Source organism: Mercenaria mercenaria, chromosome 15, assembly GCF_021730395.1.
Source record: "Mercenaria mercenaria strain notata chromosome 15, MADL_Memer_1, whole genome shotgun sequence".
Taxonomy (NCBI): Eukaryota; Metazoa; Mollusca; class Bivalvia; order Venerida; family Veneridae; genus Mercenaria; species Mercenaria mercenaria.
In genome coordinates, this window is record NC_069375.1 from 39,296,916 (window position 1) to 39,316,803 (window position 19,888).

At 34.4% G+C, this 19,888-nt stretch overlaps 1 protein-coding gene across 1 annotated transcript in view; it reads left to right on the forward strand.

Moving 5' to 3' along the window:
• Nucleotides 1–19,888, forward strand: part of LOC123556058 (uncharacterized) — a 174,613-nt gene that overhangs the window by 133,038 nt on the left and 21,687 nt on the right. The window contains exons 7-9 of the mRNA XM_053524194.1: nt 588–794; nt 9,630–9,708; nt 10,078–10,232. Of these exons, the coding sequence (XP_053380169.1) occupies nt 588–794; nt 9,630–9,708; nt 10,078–10,232 (441 nt within the window). The remainder of the gene's footprint in view (nt 1–587; nt 795–9,629; nt 9,709–10,077; nt 10,233–19,888) is intronic.

The following is a 19,888-nucleotide window of genomic DNA, read 5'->3' on the forward strand; positions in this document are numbered from 1 at the left end:
CCAGATTATAAATTTGTCGGACACTCTAAGAGGTGACCACCGTCGTTTTCTCAAAATACTTAACGCAAATTATCCCCTAACATGTTTAAATAAAACATAACGAAAATATGAGAAACGGAAACTTGTAAGAGAACGTCCTGCCTCCTGTTGGAACGATGTGCAAGCAACTATATGAATGCAGTTTATAATTAAAGTCATGTTGGAAAATAGTTTGCAGTAGGTACTGTAAAGTATATGCTGTTTGTGCAGTATCTTTTGAGGAATATGAAATTATTTTGGACTTTCTTGGGGCATTAAGTTTTAAAATTACAGTTGAATAAACATTTTAGACAGTAACAATACTTGGCCTAACTGTAAACACGAAAACAATTCTTTGCTTGTTGCTGTATTATGTCAATAAAATTCAGATAGTAAAATTATTTGTAAAAAAATATCGTGATATCAAGTAGCATACTAAACTGCGTTTTATTCATACAGAACATTTTCTTCTGCCACAGCCAATCTGCTTACACAGGTTTACACTGTAGTAAAGATATAGCTATATTTCGTATTTCATTTCATTTGTTCACACCTTACTCTCTTTACAGTGTGTTCAAAAACCTTTATGAGATGTTACAGTGTATTTTCTCTGTGGAATGCACGCAGTTGGGATTTGGCAAACAACTACTGCAAGCGGCGGGGTCTTAGGCTTGTTTCTGTACAGTCAAAATACGAAATGCAGTACATCAACTATGTACTACGGGATCGCATGTACATAGAAAAAAAGTTTGATAAGAATCCTACGGCATATATTGGTGAGTTACAAATTACACGTTACAAAATTTCTAACCGGCAACTTTCGACTCGACAATATTGACTTTAGAGCAATCTGACTTAAGTACTTGATCTTCTAAACGAAGATCTGAGAACGACCTATTCACATACGTCTTCTGTATCTTTTTGGATTTCCAGTATTGCTATTTTTATCATGACCAATCAGACGACTTGTTCGAATGCCAAAAAGTAAGAAAAATCTGCAGTCAATCCAGGGCTCGAACCCGGGACCCCTCGCTTACAAAGCAAGTGGCCTACCGACTGAGCTAACCGGCTATCTCACACATTGCGACATAAGAATTGTAAATATCAAAAGTCAAGGCTACAGGTAGATTTGCAAAATGTTGTAAGTTAAGCTCTGACTGGCTAGCGAAAGGGTCGTCAGAACGAGGCTATGAATAGGTCGTTCTCAGATCCTATGCGTAGCGTAATAGGAGATGTGCTTTAGTCAGATTGGACTTTAGAGTATCCATGCTTCTTTTAAAGACCCATCAAAACCAAATGTCATTCTGATAATACAGGCACAGTACAGCTATACTAGTAGGTGACAAGCTGAAAATGTAGGCCTTTACTGAATTTATATGATTTCATAACTTCACATGAAAATGTATTCAGTCAATCTCTTTTCAATATAGTTTTAAAATATATACACTGTAGAAAGTGTGGCTAAAACTTAACTAATATGTCAAGTACTGTACATACTGCTATTGTAACATTAATTCAATAATTCAATTCATAAATTGTAAAGACATTAAATACATTGTCTTGGCCTAATATATGTCCATTGTCAATTCATAAGTAGATAAGCCCGCCCGCTTAGCTCAGTAGGTAGAGCGTCGGTCTACGGATCGCGGGGTCGTGAGTTCGATCCTCGGGCGGGGCGTATGTTCTCCGTGACTATTTGATAGACGACATTGTGTCTCAAATCATTAGTCCTCAACCTCTGATTCATTTGGGGAAGTTGGCAGTTACTTGCGGAGAACAGGTTTGTACTGGTACAGAATCCAGGAGCACTGGTTAGGTTAACTGCACATGACTGAAATACTGTTGAAAAAACGGCGTTAAACCCACAACAAACAAACATAAGTAGATAACAGTAAGTAGATAATATACATTTCTCGAGATTTTCATGCAAATTATAAATAATTACAATCATGGAAATACAAAAATTACCTTTGTCCTGTGGTGGATTTTTAAGAAAAAATAAATAGCAGGACCATGTATGTATCAATAGATTGAAACAGGTTATACGTCTGCGGAATTATTTCACGGGAGCGTGATTCGAGTGAATTAAACTCGCGGCGTATAATAAAATCGTTTGTTGCGCTGTATTAATGATTCTACTATGTATTATTTCCATTCTAATAAGTCTTTTATATAAACAAATAGATGGAGTAAGGAAGAACTATATCATGACACATGTATGGCACCAAATACTTTAGATCAAAATAAGGGAAGTAACACGTCCAGAGTGTGTAGACCTCTAGTGAGTTATTCTCTGTGCCTAATAATCGGTACAGTGTGTAGTTACGTTTGGAAACGTTCTGTTATATCACTGCTTTTAATGATGGTGTTTCTATCAATACTAATATCTGTAGTACTTTATTAATTAGTTATTATCATTTTTTTAATTACAATTGTTATAACTGTCGAAAACTTCCAGTGGGTTTGAAATGCATTGGCACATTTACATTCTGAAAACTACTGAAACATGTACATTGTTTGTATCTACATGTCCTTTTTGCACTAACCCGAGAATTGCGAGCGTTTAAGTAGAGTCTGGGATGCCTGATGTCATTCAGTGTGCTGGGAGACATGCGTCTGTTATACACAAATGCCATAAATGCATGATCAAATTTGATTAATTATGATAATATTTTGCGTCCTTTTTGCTTTGGTTTCTTGTAAATTATTAAGTCTGTAATTTTTTTAATATCCAATATTATGTAATCAACCTTTAAAGAAAAGTAACTACAATATATATCTATATAAACATTTTTAAAGCCGTAGTTTAATGATTCACTTATCATTACTTAAGTTATGAAGCGGCAAGTGCTTTGCCTATTTTCAGTAGCAGTGCCAGTGACCCCATGTGTCTTCAATGCAATCTTATTCCTCGTATTGATATAAACTTCCTATAGGCAAAGTTTCATTTCATTCACTTTATCTTAATTTAAATTATTGACATGACACTGTTTTGTATGCTCCCCGAAGTGGAAGTATATAGTCGCCGCTTCGTCCGTCCGTCCGTCCCGCATTTCTTGTCCGGAGTATTTTCAGCAACCACTGGTTAAAATATAGCCTATCTTCATAGAAAGCTTTGAAATCTAGAGGAGATGCGCACGTTGTCTTCATGTTAATGCCCACTAATTATTCAACGGTAGTATACTATAGCAAAATTCGTGTCCGGAGAATTTCTCAGCAACCACCGGTTGGAATTAGGTAACACTTTATAGGAAGCTTCATTTTTACAAGGCGATATGTATATTATCTTCTAGATCCGGTCGGATAATTTTTAACCGAGTTATTGCACTTTGAGTATTCAACAGTACTATATTTTAGAACAATTCTTTTTCGGGGTATTTCTCAGTAACCACTGATTGGAATTTAGCCATACTTCATAGGAAGCTTTTCTATCAAGAGGAGAAGCGCATATTGTCCTCGTGGTTCAGTCGGATGAGTTTTCACCGAGTTATTGCCGTTTGATTATTCAACAGTAGTATACTTTAGTGCAATTCTTGTCCGTAGTATTTCTCAGCAACCACCGTTTGAAATTTAGTGAATTTTCATGGTAAGCTTAGTAAACTATAGCGCTATCATAATCAGGAGTATTTGCAGCATCCAATGCCTGGAATTCAGCAATTCATAAGATGCTTCACTCTCAAGAGGGAGGAGGTGCACATATTTTCTTCGTTATTCGTTTGAATGAGTTTTCAATGAGGTATTGCCCTTTGATCATTCAACATCAGTAAACTATGTGGCTAGTCAGTAGTTCCACTTTTGTTCTTTGAATATGCAAATTTCGGGGAGCATCGATCGGTTTTACCGATATATCTTATTTAATAATAATGTTATCGATCGTATAGTATTTTCGTCCTTTTTAGTAACATTGACTTTGATCCCACTTATCTCATATGAAATTCGAGTCTTGGTATTGATATGACTTTGATATGTGTTAAGTTTTATTTCATACAGTATATATTAAGTTGAGTAATTGAATGAACACTGCTCCCTAATAAGGGAAACCATGAATGTTACCCAGACCCTTACGCAATCCAAACCTCTATCTGCTAATATTATTATGCGAATATAATAAGATCGAAGTCATTCGCCCACAAAATCGTATTTGGAAATTTAATGACCAGGGTTTTTTGTTTTAAATACCTGGTTGAAAAGACGCTAACTTATTGGTAAGGTCCCTGAATGATAAACAAGAGGACATGCATCAATGCAATAGCACCCAAAGAGATGTTTGTCTTTGCAAAGCCTCCGTGATCAAGACCACGTGACTGATAGTCGATTCGACACGGTATGTGACGTTTATCTACCTTAGCACATCGATCTTTGTAATTCAATGATTGATTGCAAGGTTTTTTTTGTACATCAGTTGCATTCAGGGCGTGTAAATATTGTTGCATGTCTTATCACGGAAGAAAAATAATGTAAATTGTAGCATCCGGATCCGAAAAAAAGTCAAGATGAGATTAAAATCTTCTGAGATGTAAATATCTTATATGTATATAACTGTTTCCTATCTGGTACGAACCTATCTCGTTAGGGGCATCTGGGCCCGTGTGGTTAAAGTGGTCCCTACCTTCAAGGCTCGAGCCACCAAAAATGAATAAATTTTATCAACTTCTTCATGTTAAAAGGCTACACACTGTTTTGATACCACGTGGGTTCGTTTCACCGTATTCGGTCTATTTAGATTATCATACAGTTACTATTCTAATCGAACACAATGTTGCGAGTCCTTGTGCTATTTTCTGTGACATTTAATGAAATTGTCATCAGGACATTCTTTTCATATACATGAAATGAAGTATACTTGTACTGCCATTGCATTGGCTGCTCTTTTTGCAATTTGTGATGGTGTAACTTTTGTCCCGTAGAAATTGATTATACATAAGGCAAGATTTATTTATTCTCTCACATATTTTAACTGCCTAAAAGCACCAAGCTTTTATGATAAAACTAGTGTATGAATACTGTATGTGGAAGTGTGATCTAATTATGTTTTTATTTCTTTAAATGTTGCCTGATTTCGGTGATTAATTTGTAGATAATGTCAACAACCAACTAAAATAAAATCTTGCCATAAAATGAAATGAATAAAATTATTCTATTGCAGCGTAACTTGCACATGCTATCTCGTCATCTAACCATGCGTTGCAATGTTTTTCATATTATGTTATTTTGATGCTTTTACAATAACTCTTTATGAGAGCTTTAGTACAAATAAACGCTGTACTTCTTCTCTAAGAGGTTAATACCTTTAAAAATCACTTCTTATTCTCTATTGGATACATGCTGTTAGAAACTGAACAAGGTCTGCAAATTTATTTCCAAAATTAACTGTAGAAAATAACAAACCTATCACTGCAATGCAGTTTATATCGAGCCAGTAAAGGATGAACCTCTTTGTGCATGTCATGCACACAAATGTCAACGTTAATTAGATAAACGAAACAACAACAAAAGTGTTAGAGAATTTCGAGGAAGACATAATATGTAATTATCCTTTTATTATATATTAAACATTTTAATAACTAAACGCTGCGGTACTGTCTAAAATGAAAAATGAGTCTATATTAAAATGTAAAGCATATGTATGGAGTTATATTGTTATTGAAATTCCTGGTGTAAACGTGGTCATTTAAACGTTTTTGTAAAATATATCTAACTAAAAGAATCTTGAAAGAAACGATCAAGTATACCCATGAGTCGAAGCTGATTTTACTTACTATTCATGCTGAAACTTCACTATGCAGGGGTAATCTCAAACTCGTGCGTAAACAAGGGAGAACTGAATGACTGAATGTCAGAAAATGCATTGTAAGCTCTAGATTACGACAAGCTAGGATGTTTCATAGAAGAAAATCAACTTACCAGAGTTTGATGGTATAAATCAATGTACAGCAGGTGCGAGTGACGTACGTACCTACCCTCACCGTTTGTGATATTGCTGGTAGTATTTTGAATTTCGTTGATTTTATAAGCAACTTTGAAATGTTATTGCGTTTAAAATGACAGTTGAAAAAAATAAGTCTTTACCGCTTTAATACTGTAAGCTGTTCATTAACAAACATATATATTTTAGTAAATCAGTATCTGTTTGCAAATTTGAAAGGTAACATTAATTTGCATATCATTAAAACTGCGGGGCATATGATACCTTGTATCAAATGTTTTCGACTACAGCACATTTTTCAGTGAACCGGAAGTTTACATGCTCCTTGTGTAACATATAAAATGTTCAACCTATATACACCATGTCGAATATTTATCAGCTGACGACATTTCTCTTTGTAAACAGCAATACATACTTTTATGTGTCAATATAAACTGACAATTCTAACATTTGATATGTCCAAAATGTTTATAATTGCGGTGAAAGTGTGATTATCGATAAGAAAACATTTCAATGCCAAACCAAAAGGAATATAATTATGTTTAGCGTCCTCGGGAGAGTAGGTTTTCTGCTGTTTGAACGAAAAAGCACCATTTCATTTCTGATCATGTTAAAACAATTAAACATTTAGAAGATGTAGGCATTTAAGGTTGTTTTTCAGTTCGTGTGGTTTCTTTTATAAAGTACTACTTATATTTGATGTAAATTTACTTAAAAAGGGTACTAAATTTCTTTGCTTAAGATACATATGTTGTTAAAACTCGGGTATGATTTTAAAGTGGGTAAATAATTTAGTAAATGTCAGAAAAACGCTTTATTGAAAAAGCTGAAAAAGGTTTTATTATGATTCTAGCCATTTACTTCATCAATGTTTGATGTGTTGTTAATTAGTAGTTTGTATTTTATGTCATTTTATCAAACAAATTATTTTTTGTGTGTAAGATCCCGTAGGTACGAAACTTAAATCTGGTGTTTTACCAACACTTTGGGTTTTTTCTGCTTGATAGGTAGGTTTTGAAAAAATGATGAAAACACTTTACATAGATCTTATTTGGTACGGCTTTATCTGACATTGTCATTGACTATTCGGAAATACAAATGTAATTTTCATGTTACCTTACACGAATTATAGCGTTCATATATTTTAACATTAGTTAATTTGTCACACACTGACATACGGGCCTCAAATTATCTTTAAAAGAAAGACAGGTTATTGCGTCATCTTTCTGTAATTTTTGTTATTGAAGTAAATGTCAGATTTCACGTTTAGAATTACATGCAGATATTTTGCATTTAGTAACTTAGATCTCCATGCAAATTTCATTAAATTCGGTTCAGTAATAAGGAAGTTATTAATTTAGGAACTTCAGCAATTTGTATTTTATTCCCTAAACCACTGTAACGGGCCTTAAATTGTAAACTTTATTTTCGCTGGTGAAGAGTCAATTTCACGGCTCTGTCGTGATTCACGTGCAGAAGTCAATATTTTGGCAGGACAAAAAAAAAACAAAAAAAAAAAAAAAAACAAAAATCGACAAGTCTAGATATGCATATCGCACACCACATTGCCGACTGACAGAATAAAGCAAGAAGTTTATTTGTTAGATTTTGTATTATTTTTGAGTTGTGAATCGTTTTGCAAATTTTCAGCTCACCTGACGTCCGTCGACTTTCTGTCGCCTGTCGTCTGTCAACATTTAGCTTGTGTATGTGATAAAGGCTGTTTTCTATTCAACTGATCTTCATGAAATTGGTCAGAATGATTACCCTGATAAAATCTAGGCCGAGTTCGAAAATGGGTCGTCTGGGGTAGAAAACTAGGTCAGATCAAAGAAAAACCTTGTGTATGCGATAGAGGCTGTATTTTCAGTTGAATCTCATGAATTAGAGTCAGAATAATTACCTTGAAGAAATCTAGGCCAAGTTTGAAAATGGGTCATCTGGGGTCAAAAACTAGGTCACTAGGTCAAATCAAAGAAAACAATTTTGTATGCGATAAAGGCTGTATTTTTCAACTGAGCATCATAAAATTTTGTCAGAATAATTGCCTTGACAAAATCTAGGCAAGGTTGAAAATGGTATATCAGAAGTCAAAAACTAGGTCAAATAAAAGAAAAACATTGTGTATGCAATAGAGGCTGTATTTTTCAATTGATCTTCATGAAATTTGGTCGGAATGATTGCCTTGATGAAATCTAGGTTGCGTTTGTATATGAGACATATGAGATCAAGAACTAGGTCACTCTGTCAAATTATAGAAAAATCTTGTGTATGCGATAGAGATTGTATTTTTCAAATGTTTTCATAAAATTTTGTCAGAATGTTGCCTTGGTGGAATCTAGGTCGAGTTTGAATATGGGTCATCCGGGGTCAAAAATAGCTCACTAGGTCAAATCAAAGAAAAAACTTGTGTATGCGATAGAGGCTGTATTTTCAATTGATTTTCATGAAATTTAGTCAGAATGATTGCCTTGATGGAATTCAGATCGAATTAGAATATGGGTCATCTGGTGTCAAAAACTGGGTCACTAGGTCAAATCAAAGAGAAACCTTGCAAAAAAAAATTGTGTATGCGAAATAAGCTGTATTTTTCAGTTGATCTTATAAAGATTAGTCGGAATGATTGCCTTGATAAAATCTGGATCAAGTTTGAATATGGGCCATCTAGGGTAAAAGACTAGGTCACAAGGTTATATCTATGAAAATACTTGTTTAAAATCAAGAGACCACATTTTTAGTTCAATCTTAATGAAAATTGGCCAAAATATTTGTTTCTATGAATTCACTAGGTCAAACATGTTTACACTGTTATGGTTTGTTTCTCAGGTGAGCGACCTAAGGCCATCTTGGTCCCCTTGTTGTTTTTTCTAAATAATTTTGTAAAAAGGTTTACTTTTCGGCAAGCAATTATCTTGTCGTGAGTTTTTAGGCTAATTTAATCAAACTTTCTAACTATTGTAAATTATTTATTTCGAAAGAGGATTCTAGGGTGTTTCATTTGTATGAGGTATCAAATTTGTATTGAAAGTTGTTCCAAAACTAATAACTTCCTTATTAATGAACCGAATTTGATGAAATTTACATGGACATCTTAGTTATCAAATGTAGAAAATCATGCATGGGATTCTAAACATGAAATTTGATATTTATCTCAATATCTCAAATATTCACAGAAAAATGATGCAATAACCAGTCTTTCTAGTATAGATACTTAGAGGCCCGTATGTCAGTTTATGATATAATTAATATTATAATCAACAATATGCACACAATTCGGTTGTACACGTTCAAAGTATACATGTGAAACCTCAATCGTTGAGTCCTTAACACATACATTAACGTGCTGGGTATACAAATGTAGTTGTAATATAACATTCAATTCGAAGGTTTATCTACTTTTATCTAATTTTATTGAGCGGCTTAAAATTGAGCGGCTTGACATACTTGTATGGCAAAATTATAAATAATTTGAAAGTTTTTGTTGTATAGATTGCTAATGTACACGAATAGTATACATGTATTCCTAAATAGATACTGATGTTAATCTGAACAAATCAAATCTTGTGTTGCATAATTAGTTTAGGTTTTTATAATATTCTTCGTTGGCGTTAACTTCGAGATAATGATATTTTCAAAACTGCTCAAGTTCACTCTTGTCCCTTGATACTGATATATTTTGATTCAGGCCTGAGATATTACAACGATAAAAAGGGAGAAAAGAAATACATCTGGGAGAATACTTCGCCGGTTACATTCTCTGCTTGGTATGTTAGATGGTATTCTTAAAGATTTAAAGTGCAAAAATAGCGAGGTATATATATGTAGCAATCATTTCAAGAAGTATGACCTATCTATATTAGCGCGTCGTTTTATGGAGGAACAATACTTCGGAATAACTATTCTAGTTGTATGAATCCTTGACGATATGTGGAAATTAGAAAAAATCAATGAAAGTGTTAAAATATTTACATTGACTCATTTTATATATCACAACCGCAAAAACTTCTTTAAATTTGTAAAGAAACTTCATTCAAGAATCGTCTTCAGCATTAATACCATTTAAAAATTATGCATGACTTCTAATCATCTGCGTGTTTACAAGTATACAGCCAATGTCAAACGATTCGCTTCAGGAGACAAGGACATCCCAAAACAGGCAAACATTGCACTCAAACAAACTTTCTGTACAATGAAGAGGATACCTGGGAATCTGAAGATTGTACCTATGAAGAGGCTACATTGTTTGTGTGTATGTCTCCAATTGAAGGCATCAATGATTTAATGTTGGGTAAGAAATAACATTTTATTCCAAAGATTATTAAAATTTAGTTTCTTAGTTTTGTATCAAGAGATATGCACGAGCTCTGAAGCGAAAATAATGGATGAGTTTAGAGGCGCAATATTATGCCGATAAAGAACGAGTGCATATGTGCCGATGCAAGCCTAATAACGTTATTACATTTAAATATTATGATGTAATAATTTAATACCGTTGCAAATAAATATACTTTGATATCTCGAACTCGCTTGTCTCCAGTTGTCGGTTATGTCGGAGACCTTTTGAAGTCCCATCTTTTTCCTTTCTAAAGTATGTTTTTTTGACTCCGTTTAGGAAACATTCTGCAGACTGCGATTCCGATTATTTGACGCAACTTTTAAATCACATTAATAAAATTTCTATGAATTTACCTATATGCGAAACACGCCTGACTAACAGCGAAAATGTGATTTTCTTTCGCAAATTTGAACATGTTTCGATTCAATAATTGGTGCTTGTCACATTTTAAGAAGTGTAAAGTTAATTGGCATTGTTGCATAACAACGCTTCAACAAAAAATAGTTGAAAAAAATGCCTCGATTAGATATGAATAAAGTTCGATAACGATTTTAAGAAAAAGAGCAAATTGTTTGAAAAGTTTGGATTTCGAAGAAATGGTGCTTCGCGAATTAATTATCGACTTTTCTGTTGATTTCCTTTTTTTTTGCAAATACATGCCACAGATTCTGAACTTACATAAATTACAACACTAGCTCCATGTGTACATTGGAAAAAGGTCATTCTTCCAGTATCATAACACACCACAATGTTAGATCGGATTTATGAATACTGATAAGTGTATAACAAGATATTTGTAGACAAGTTGCAATACTGAAATATTTGCCATAAATGGATGTTCCGTTTTCACTTATCCTGAGTGCAGTGTTATATCGCACAGTCCTCAGTTTCACTATTTTGTCTAACTACTTCCGCTTACACTAGATTCGCCTCGGTTGGGGGAAGTTATCTTCTTAATTTGGATAGTGTCTCAACGGTAAAGAGCTATTTTAAATATCTTTCTCTTATTATCCTGTGTTACTCCATTGTGTTTCTCAGTATCCTCCAAACACACCCATTATATCCCTTCTCAGTCACCATTACACCCCGACCTACATACCCGCCCATCCCAGAAAATAAAACAATAAAAACGCCAAATTCAACCCAGATTTTTTTTCTTTAATTTTCTATTTCATGCAATTTTTATCTTAGTACACACGTAGTCCATTTCACGCACCGTTACACAAGAGTATATTTTAGCTTATTTTATTGCATATTATTTCCTACTACCTTCCATACATGCACCTTGAACAAACCATAACAGCTATACTCTATATATCAATATTGTTTCCTGGTATCCCCTATTCAAACAAGCCTTTTATACATGTATCATTAGTATATTTCAATAATGGAAACTTAAAATAAAAACATGATTTTATGTTTTGTTATAGAACTTTCACAGTTCACTTTTTCCCTTTGAATTCTTTTTTAAAATATAATGCATTAAAAATAGTTCTAAAAAAATCAAACTATATACAGCCATATAGTCTGGTGGTTTTTGCCCCTGAACAAAGTTAATGAGGGCCGGGATATTAATACTTGTAGAAATGACCATATTAAAGTTTTGACATCCCCGCTTCTTCTTGGTGCTGTCTCCAAAAATATATAACATTTATATGTAAATTATAGAGGTCAACAGGTAATGTGTTAAAACTGGCATTTAACATAACAATTACCATGAATACATATACCTTTAGACCAAAGTACTTTTAAAAATATATGATCAAATTTCAAAAATTATTAAATGACTAAAACATAATTTCATTCATTTCACTACCTCACCTCTTTGTAAAATGTCACAAAATACACACAAAAGCTGTGTTTTTAGAAAATGGTTAAATATGACAAAAATAATGAATTCTCTTTTTAGATACGGCACGAAGTGCTCAAGGATGAGCTATTGTGGTCAGCGATTGTCCGTCGTCCGTCGTCGTCCGTCAGCATTTTCCTTTAAACAACATCTTCTCCAAAACCACCAGGCCACTTTTGATGAAATCTCACAGGGATGTTTCTTGGATGGTTATCTTTAAAAAATGTTCACAGAATTGAATTTCCATTTAGAACTCTGGTTGCTATAGCAGCAGAAAGGAAATACTTTAAACATCTTCTTGTCCAAAACAACAAGTCTTAGGGCTTTGATATCTGGTATGTTGCATCATCTAGTAGTCCTCTACCAAGAATTTTCAAATCATCCCCCTGTGGTCAAATATGGTCTCGCCCTTGGGTAACATAATTTATATTGACTTATATAGGGAAACACCTTGAAAATCTTCTTGTACAAACCTCAGGGCCTAGTGCTTTGATATTTGGCATGTAGCATAATCTAGTGGTCCTTTACCGAAATTTTTTAAATTATCTCCCTAGGAGCAAACATGGCTCCACCCTGGTGGTCATATGGTTTATTTAGATTTATATAGGGAAAAAAAGGGAGAATCTTCTGGTCCAAAACCACAGGGCCTACCAAGTTTGTTCAAATGATATCACTAGGGTCAAATATGGCCCCGCCCTGGGGTCACATGGTTTGTATAGACTTATATAGGGAAAATTTTGAAAATCTTCTTGTACGAAACCACCTGGTCTGGGACTTTTATATTTGATATGTAGCATCGTATAGTAGCCCTTTACCAAGATTGTTAAAATTATCCCCGGGGTTAAAAACGGCCCCGGCCCGGGAGGCACATTGTTTAAATAGACTTGTTTATGGAAAAATTTGTCTAACACTGCAGTGCATAGAGCTTTGATATTTGGTGTTCATCATGTGCAGCAATCAGAATTCACGTCGAATGACCTTGGCCTACTGACTGCTGTCCTGGTTTTCAAATTACAGTGATAAGATGTAAACCTTTACCTTGACTTATTGACCTGATTCCTCTAATTAATGGTACCATTTGTACACCTTTGTTCAGGCAGAGTTAAATAACTACCTTGGATACCATTGACCTTAACCTTGACCTACTTTCATGTTATGAAAGGTACAGTGATGACATTTTGACTGTATACTATATGTACAGTTTTGCAACTGCTTTTGAAACAATGTTCAGTATTTACATTTGTTGACCTTGATCCTGACCACTTGGCCTTATCTGTAAGCAAAAGCAATGACATTCTGACCAATGGTACATTTTTCCATTTTTGTTTGTCTATTTTGAATAAATTTGGTGCAAAAGAGCACCACAAGTCACTACTTTAGGCAGAAACTGCTACGCTTCATTTTTCGAATTTGTGTCGTTCATATCTCAAAATGTATTTGACCCAGAGGCATCAAACCTCACATGATTGTTATTCAGCATGAGAAGCTATGCACCTGGGATTTTAATTTGGATCTCACAAAGTCAAACCAGAGTTATTGCCCTTGACTTAATCAAGAATACGCATAAAAAGGGCCAAGGTTTGTGTCGCATGTATCTCATAAAGTGTTTAACCCAGTATTATGAAACATTACAGGAATATTATTCACCATGTGAAGTTGTGCATCTGGTGTTTTGTTAGAGATATTACTCAGTCAGACCAGTATTATGGCCCTTGACTTACTAAAAATATGCATAAAAAGACATAACAATTGTGTCGCCTATGTCTAAAGAAGTATACAACGTATGGTCTTGAAACACTACAGGAATATTATTCAGTATGTAAAGCTGTGCACCTGGGATTTTGTTCCGAATTTTTTATCAGTCAGACCAGAGTTGTGGCCCTTGATTGTCAAAAATTTGCATAAATGGGACAGAAGTTTGTGTCACATTTTTCTCAAAAATTACTTGACTTACAGTCATAAAACATTAAGGGATTGTTATATCGCGTGTAAAGTTGTACACATGGTGTTCTGTTTGGGATTTCACTCAGCCAGATTGTAGTTATGGTCCTTGACTTAGTGAAAAATACACATAAAGTGCTTGTGTTGCATATATCTTAAGAAATTCACCTAGTGTCATGAAACCATGTAGGAATATTATCTAGCATGTGGATGTGTGCACCTGAGATTTTTGTGATTTTTTTTTCACTCAGCTGCCCTGAAGTGCAACTGTCGCGTTGTGTTGAATCTAATTTTACAATTGTGCCATTTTATACTGTAGTATAAAAAAGTACGTTATCAGTTCATATTATCAACATAAAATTTATTTCACACAGATAAAGGCAAAGGTGGGCAAGAATATATTTGTTTTTATACTGATAACTGTATCGATCAAATTATAAAAAAAAGATACTGTATACCTACGCTATGGTACTTGTAGTTTTCAGTGCTAGCGTTATGGAACATTCTTAGAACAAAATTGCATATTGCTTTGTGACACATGCAAGCCACTATCGGACAAACTGACATCAACATTTTTACAACTGAAAATACGTCATTCTTACATGCCCATGTTTCTAAAGGGTATGCGTATGGTTACATCGTTCCTTGTCCATTTGTCTACGATATTCATATTGCTACCCGTATGGTTACATCGTTCCTTGTCCATTTGTCTACGATATTCAAATTGTTACCCGTATGGTTACATCGTTCCTTGTCCTTTTGTCTACGATATTCATATTGCTACCCGTATGGTTACATTGGGCCTTGTCCATCTGTCTACCATATTCATATTGCTACCCGTATGGTTACGTCGTTCCCTGTCCATTTGTCTACGATATTCATATTGCTACCATCGTTCCCTGTCCATTTGTCTACGATATTCATATTGCTACCCGTATGGTTACGTCGGGCCTTCTTTGGCATCTTTGGTCATGCTGCAATGTAACATGCCACATTCGGTGTATTGGATTGTGGTAAACTCACATGTTCTTTCTCCATGTGTCTATGTTGTATATGTACTGATGATATGAACAGAAGTGGTTCCTGGACGGGATGAATGTGTGCACTCGTGCGCGTGAACAGTTTATTCTCCAAAGTTTAAGAGCACAGAGTGCAGCATAGCTCTAATCATAATGAGGTTACCATAATACCCATATCTCATTATGGCAGCAGGGGGCGCTTTTTTCTTCGTGCTCGGAAGCTTCCGCTAAACTACGGAAAAATACGACTGGTGGCTATTTACTTTCCATTGAAAACGTCCCTTCAAATCGTGAGTTATGTTATGTAAATGTATTGCAACGTATTTCAGACAGCAGGTTTCTGTGGTGCAGTGGATACAGTAACTTTGTGGTCGTGAGTTCGAACCCAGCTGACGGCACTAATTTTTTTTAATTTGTTTTCGGTTTCTTTTAAGTATAATTATAACACGATTTCTATTGGTTTGTTGAACGTATTTGTTTTATTCAGCTGTAAGAAAATGAACACAAGGATGAAACATCTGGTAATGACCAACCGAACTATTTGTTTTTTACTTATAATAAATGGGTTTATATAGTTTAAACGTGTTTCCTACAACAAGTTTACAAAACACCTTTTCACATAACTGTAAAATCACATTATAAGGTATACGTAAACATCAGTTTTGTGCGTGTATGAATAATATTAAAACGTAAGCCGTCATTAAACATCTGCACGTATTGTGTATTGGCTCGATATGCTGAATTTCGAAAGTGATGGGTCTTGATTGGGCTAGATATGGACTTTAGCGGACTGAAAATTACTCATTTAAAGGGAATGTTTGTGTCTACATACATTTCTCTTTGTACGTATCAATAAGTTTTGAGTTTTTGAATATTGCCGATGATGAGTCTAATACTTGAAACATGTTATTCTTTACCCCACCCCCAAAACACGCACACACACGCACACCGACTATTTAGCATTGAATTTCATTTGGCTGCCACGAAACAAATTATATGATGGGTCAATTCTCTGAGGGGCACCTGCCGTGGGGTATTCTCCCACCACTAAAAGGAAGCTTCCATATTTCATATACACAGGGCGATAATAATTTGAAAACTATTCAGTCTAAGTTGCAGTTCTTGAACTTTGTAATTCCTCTTTTTGCTATCTATCATTGTAGGGAGCCTTATTATTATTTATTCAATAGATGTCTTATTGCCATCTATATCATAACACTTTTTTTCACATTTCCTTTATTACTTTAAAAGTAACTAGAAGGTGCGAACTCAAGTACAATAAAGGAGATAATTCAAAACTAATTAGAGATTAGTTCGTATACCCTGTACTTTATCACTTACTTTCTTTAAATTCCTTTTAGATGTCGCAATTATCAAATGATAAAAAATTTAAAAAAAATAATAAGTACAAAATTTGAGAACATTTAAATATTATTAAAGAATGAGTAATGGTTCTCGTGTTCAGCAATTTCTCTCATTACATGTAGTTTCTTTAAATTTTAATCGTTCGGGCAAAAATTTTAAGTTTTTAAAACTATTTAAGACGGAGTTTTGTGGTAAGCATTACCTTCGTTGCTATATTCCGCTTATCAAATTAAACTTCAACTAGCAATGGCCTAGTAGCTCGGTGGACAAATTTTGGAACCGACGAACACAGTTGCAAATCTGTATGCATTCTTGAAAGTGTTAGTACTAAGTTACTTAATGACGTCGGGAAGGCGTTATTGTACAAAGGTTAATTCACTTGATGATGTTTCCACTTTTGCATTTGAAAGGTTTAAGTACATATTTGAGATCAAAGAATCTGGTGTTAAAAATTGTCTTTTTTTTTCTTGTAACATCTATTCATGAAGTAAAGAGAAAGATGCAAAGTTTGTTTTCGGTTACTTAGTACTGCCTGGTTTTAGATTTGAGCATGAGTTAAGGAATTACCAGTAAGTAGCAGTCATCTTTATTTTAATTACTCATTCTATCAACATGAACAGATAGTATACAAATATATATGGAAACACATTTAAATTCTTTCTAGGGAGTTTTCGTTTCACCGAAACACACTTTAGTGAATAAAATATATAGAAACTAGTCATGCTAGAATTGAAATGTAATATAAAATAGAACGTTTTAAGCTGTACATTCTTCTTCTTCTACATAAATTCTTTCAAATCCTACCTAAATACCAACAAACCCAAAACATAAAAGGATAAAACATCATGATAAAGACTCATGTAAGGTTTCATCAATTTATATCAAATACCCTTCCAGCTAGGCGCGTCACAAACTTCGGACAGACGGACGGACGGACGGAGGGATGCACGCACGGTCGGACGCAAGGACAAGACCAAATCTATATGCCCCCACCACTCATTGGGGGCGGTACAAAAATGTGTGTTCAAAGCAAACCAGATGAAAATTTACGAATACACATTTCTGACAAAGGCATATCAGCGGATCCTGCGAAAGTCGATGCAGCTAAAATGGCTACAAGACCAACAAACGTGTCTGAAGTACGGTCCTTTCTTGGGATGACGAACTATGTTCACCAGGATTATACCTGATTATTCTACAATTACAGAACCATTAATAAAATTAACTAAAAAATATGTAAAATTTGAATGGTTAGAATCGCAAGAAAGTGCAATTCAACAAGTGAAACTGGCTCTTACAAATGATTACGGTGTTGGCTTATTGCGATAAAATAATAACCAAGAAATAAAATCATCGCATATTCGAGTAGAGCTTTAACACCAGTGGAACAGCTAAACGGTCAAACTGAACGCGAAGCTTTGGGTATTGTCGTCGGAATCGAGCATTTTGAACTCTTATCTCTTCGGAAAGTCTTTAAAACTTAATACAGATAACAAGAGCCGTTAGACGCAATACTAGTATTTATTAACCCAAAAGAAAACCAACCACTTGAATTAAGAGTATTATTATCGTTGAATATGATTTTCACGCGTAGTACAAAAAAGGCAGTTCAAATCCCGCTGACTACATGTCGCGTCATCCTTTAGAAACACTGACATGGAATGTATTCATTCAAGTTTCGCAGAGGGCGAGCTATGTTTATTTTGCAATAGAAACTGCGGTACCGAAAGCCATAAAATTACAAGAAGTAGCATCTGCAACTTGTGCTGACAAATTACTGCAGAAAGTAATATATGTCAATGCAAACAACTGGGGTAAAAAACAAATACGTAGAAAAAAAATACTACTGCTTTTTCCGGTTTCGAGATGAGTTAACCGTGGTTCGTATCGACTTCAATACTATTTTATTACGAGACACACGCGTTGTAATTCCTGAGAAATAAACCAAAAATGATAGATATCGCGCATGAATCACATTCAGGAATTGTAAAATGTAAACAATTGTTAAGAGACAAAGTTTGTTTCCCGTACATTGATGAAAAAGTTGAACACTGAAAAAGTGTATACCGTATTTATCCTGCATCCGAAAAATCCTATAGAGCCGATTACATTATGTGAGCTACGAAAGAAAGTGAGGGACGAAGTAAGTGTAGACTTTTACGCGGACCCTTTGTCATCACATGAATACCTAATTTATTACACAAATTCATTTTTATTGTATTGACAACACCAATAAGCACTTTTGAAGGTCTCATCAATTCGGTTTACCGCTTTAGAGAACATCCATCTTGAGGTTGCTGAAAAATAAAAACAATTAGAGTGTTTTAGCATTACATTCCTCCGAGTTTTATGCATGCTTGCATTTTATGAAAGACAGTATACATAGATGAAATGGGGCACTGCTTAAAAGATAAATCTAAAATTGGTTATGGAGAAGAAATTTTAACCTAGACCAGCTTTATCTTAAATCTTTATATCAAACAACAACAACAAAATCTTATTTTGCATGCGTTAAAATAGAAGTTTACAGTTCAAAATATCCCAGAGCAGTTCATGGTTGGCGAATATTTCCTAGTGGCGGGAATATACGACGCTATTTACTGGTTATTCCAGTCTGATGCTCTTTAGTTTGTGTCTTCCACCAACATATATGTCATTCGTGGCTCTTTCGAGAAATAATACATCATGCTTCACACAGTACATAAACTTAAAAAAAAAGCGGTAAAAGCTAAAAACACCCCTTCCGGATCCGTTGTATCTGGATCTGGTTTTCAAACTTATTTGCGCATCTTAAGGAAATGAAAAAGAAGAGAAACCAAAAATGAAATGAACCTGCTTGATTTATTTGATCAATAATGATGAATTTGTCTAAAATTTAGTACCTATTAATTAAATGATCCGAAGCAATTTACTAGGTATATAAAAATACTTGTGACCCAAAACTGATACTACATACGGAATTTGAACATCGCACGTCCCGGCATAAAAATATATCATTTTTAAGTTGATGCACTGAACTGGCTATTCTGGTAGATCATGACATGAATATACTATCACTTTAGACTCCTTACAGTTTAACTCAGCGCCGGGTTATAGTGATGAGTACAGCCAGTCTACCTACCCCTCTGACCCGTGACATTCCGTGCAAAGCATAGTTGTAAATACATGTACACTACTGACTAGTGCACAAATTGAACCAGCTAGAGCTAATGCGGCTTAATATATTATGTTATTATTAAGTTATTAAGCATAATTATATCTATTTCATGAATTTTAACAAAAACATTTGATAATTTTAGGTTTTTATTTATTTTTCAATAACTCCCTTACATCTTTAAACGATGTTTCAGCAAATAACTTTTTATTTACACTACTGTAACAGTAAATTCTTTCACTTTTATGCCTCCGAAGGTGGGCATATTAAAATCGCACTG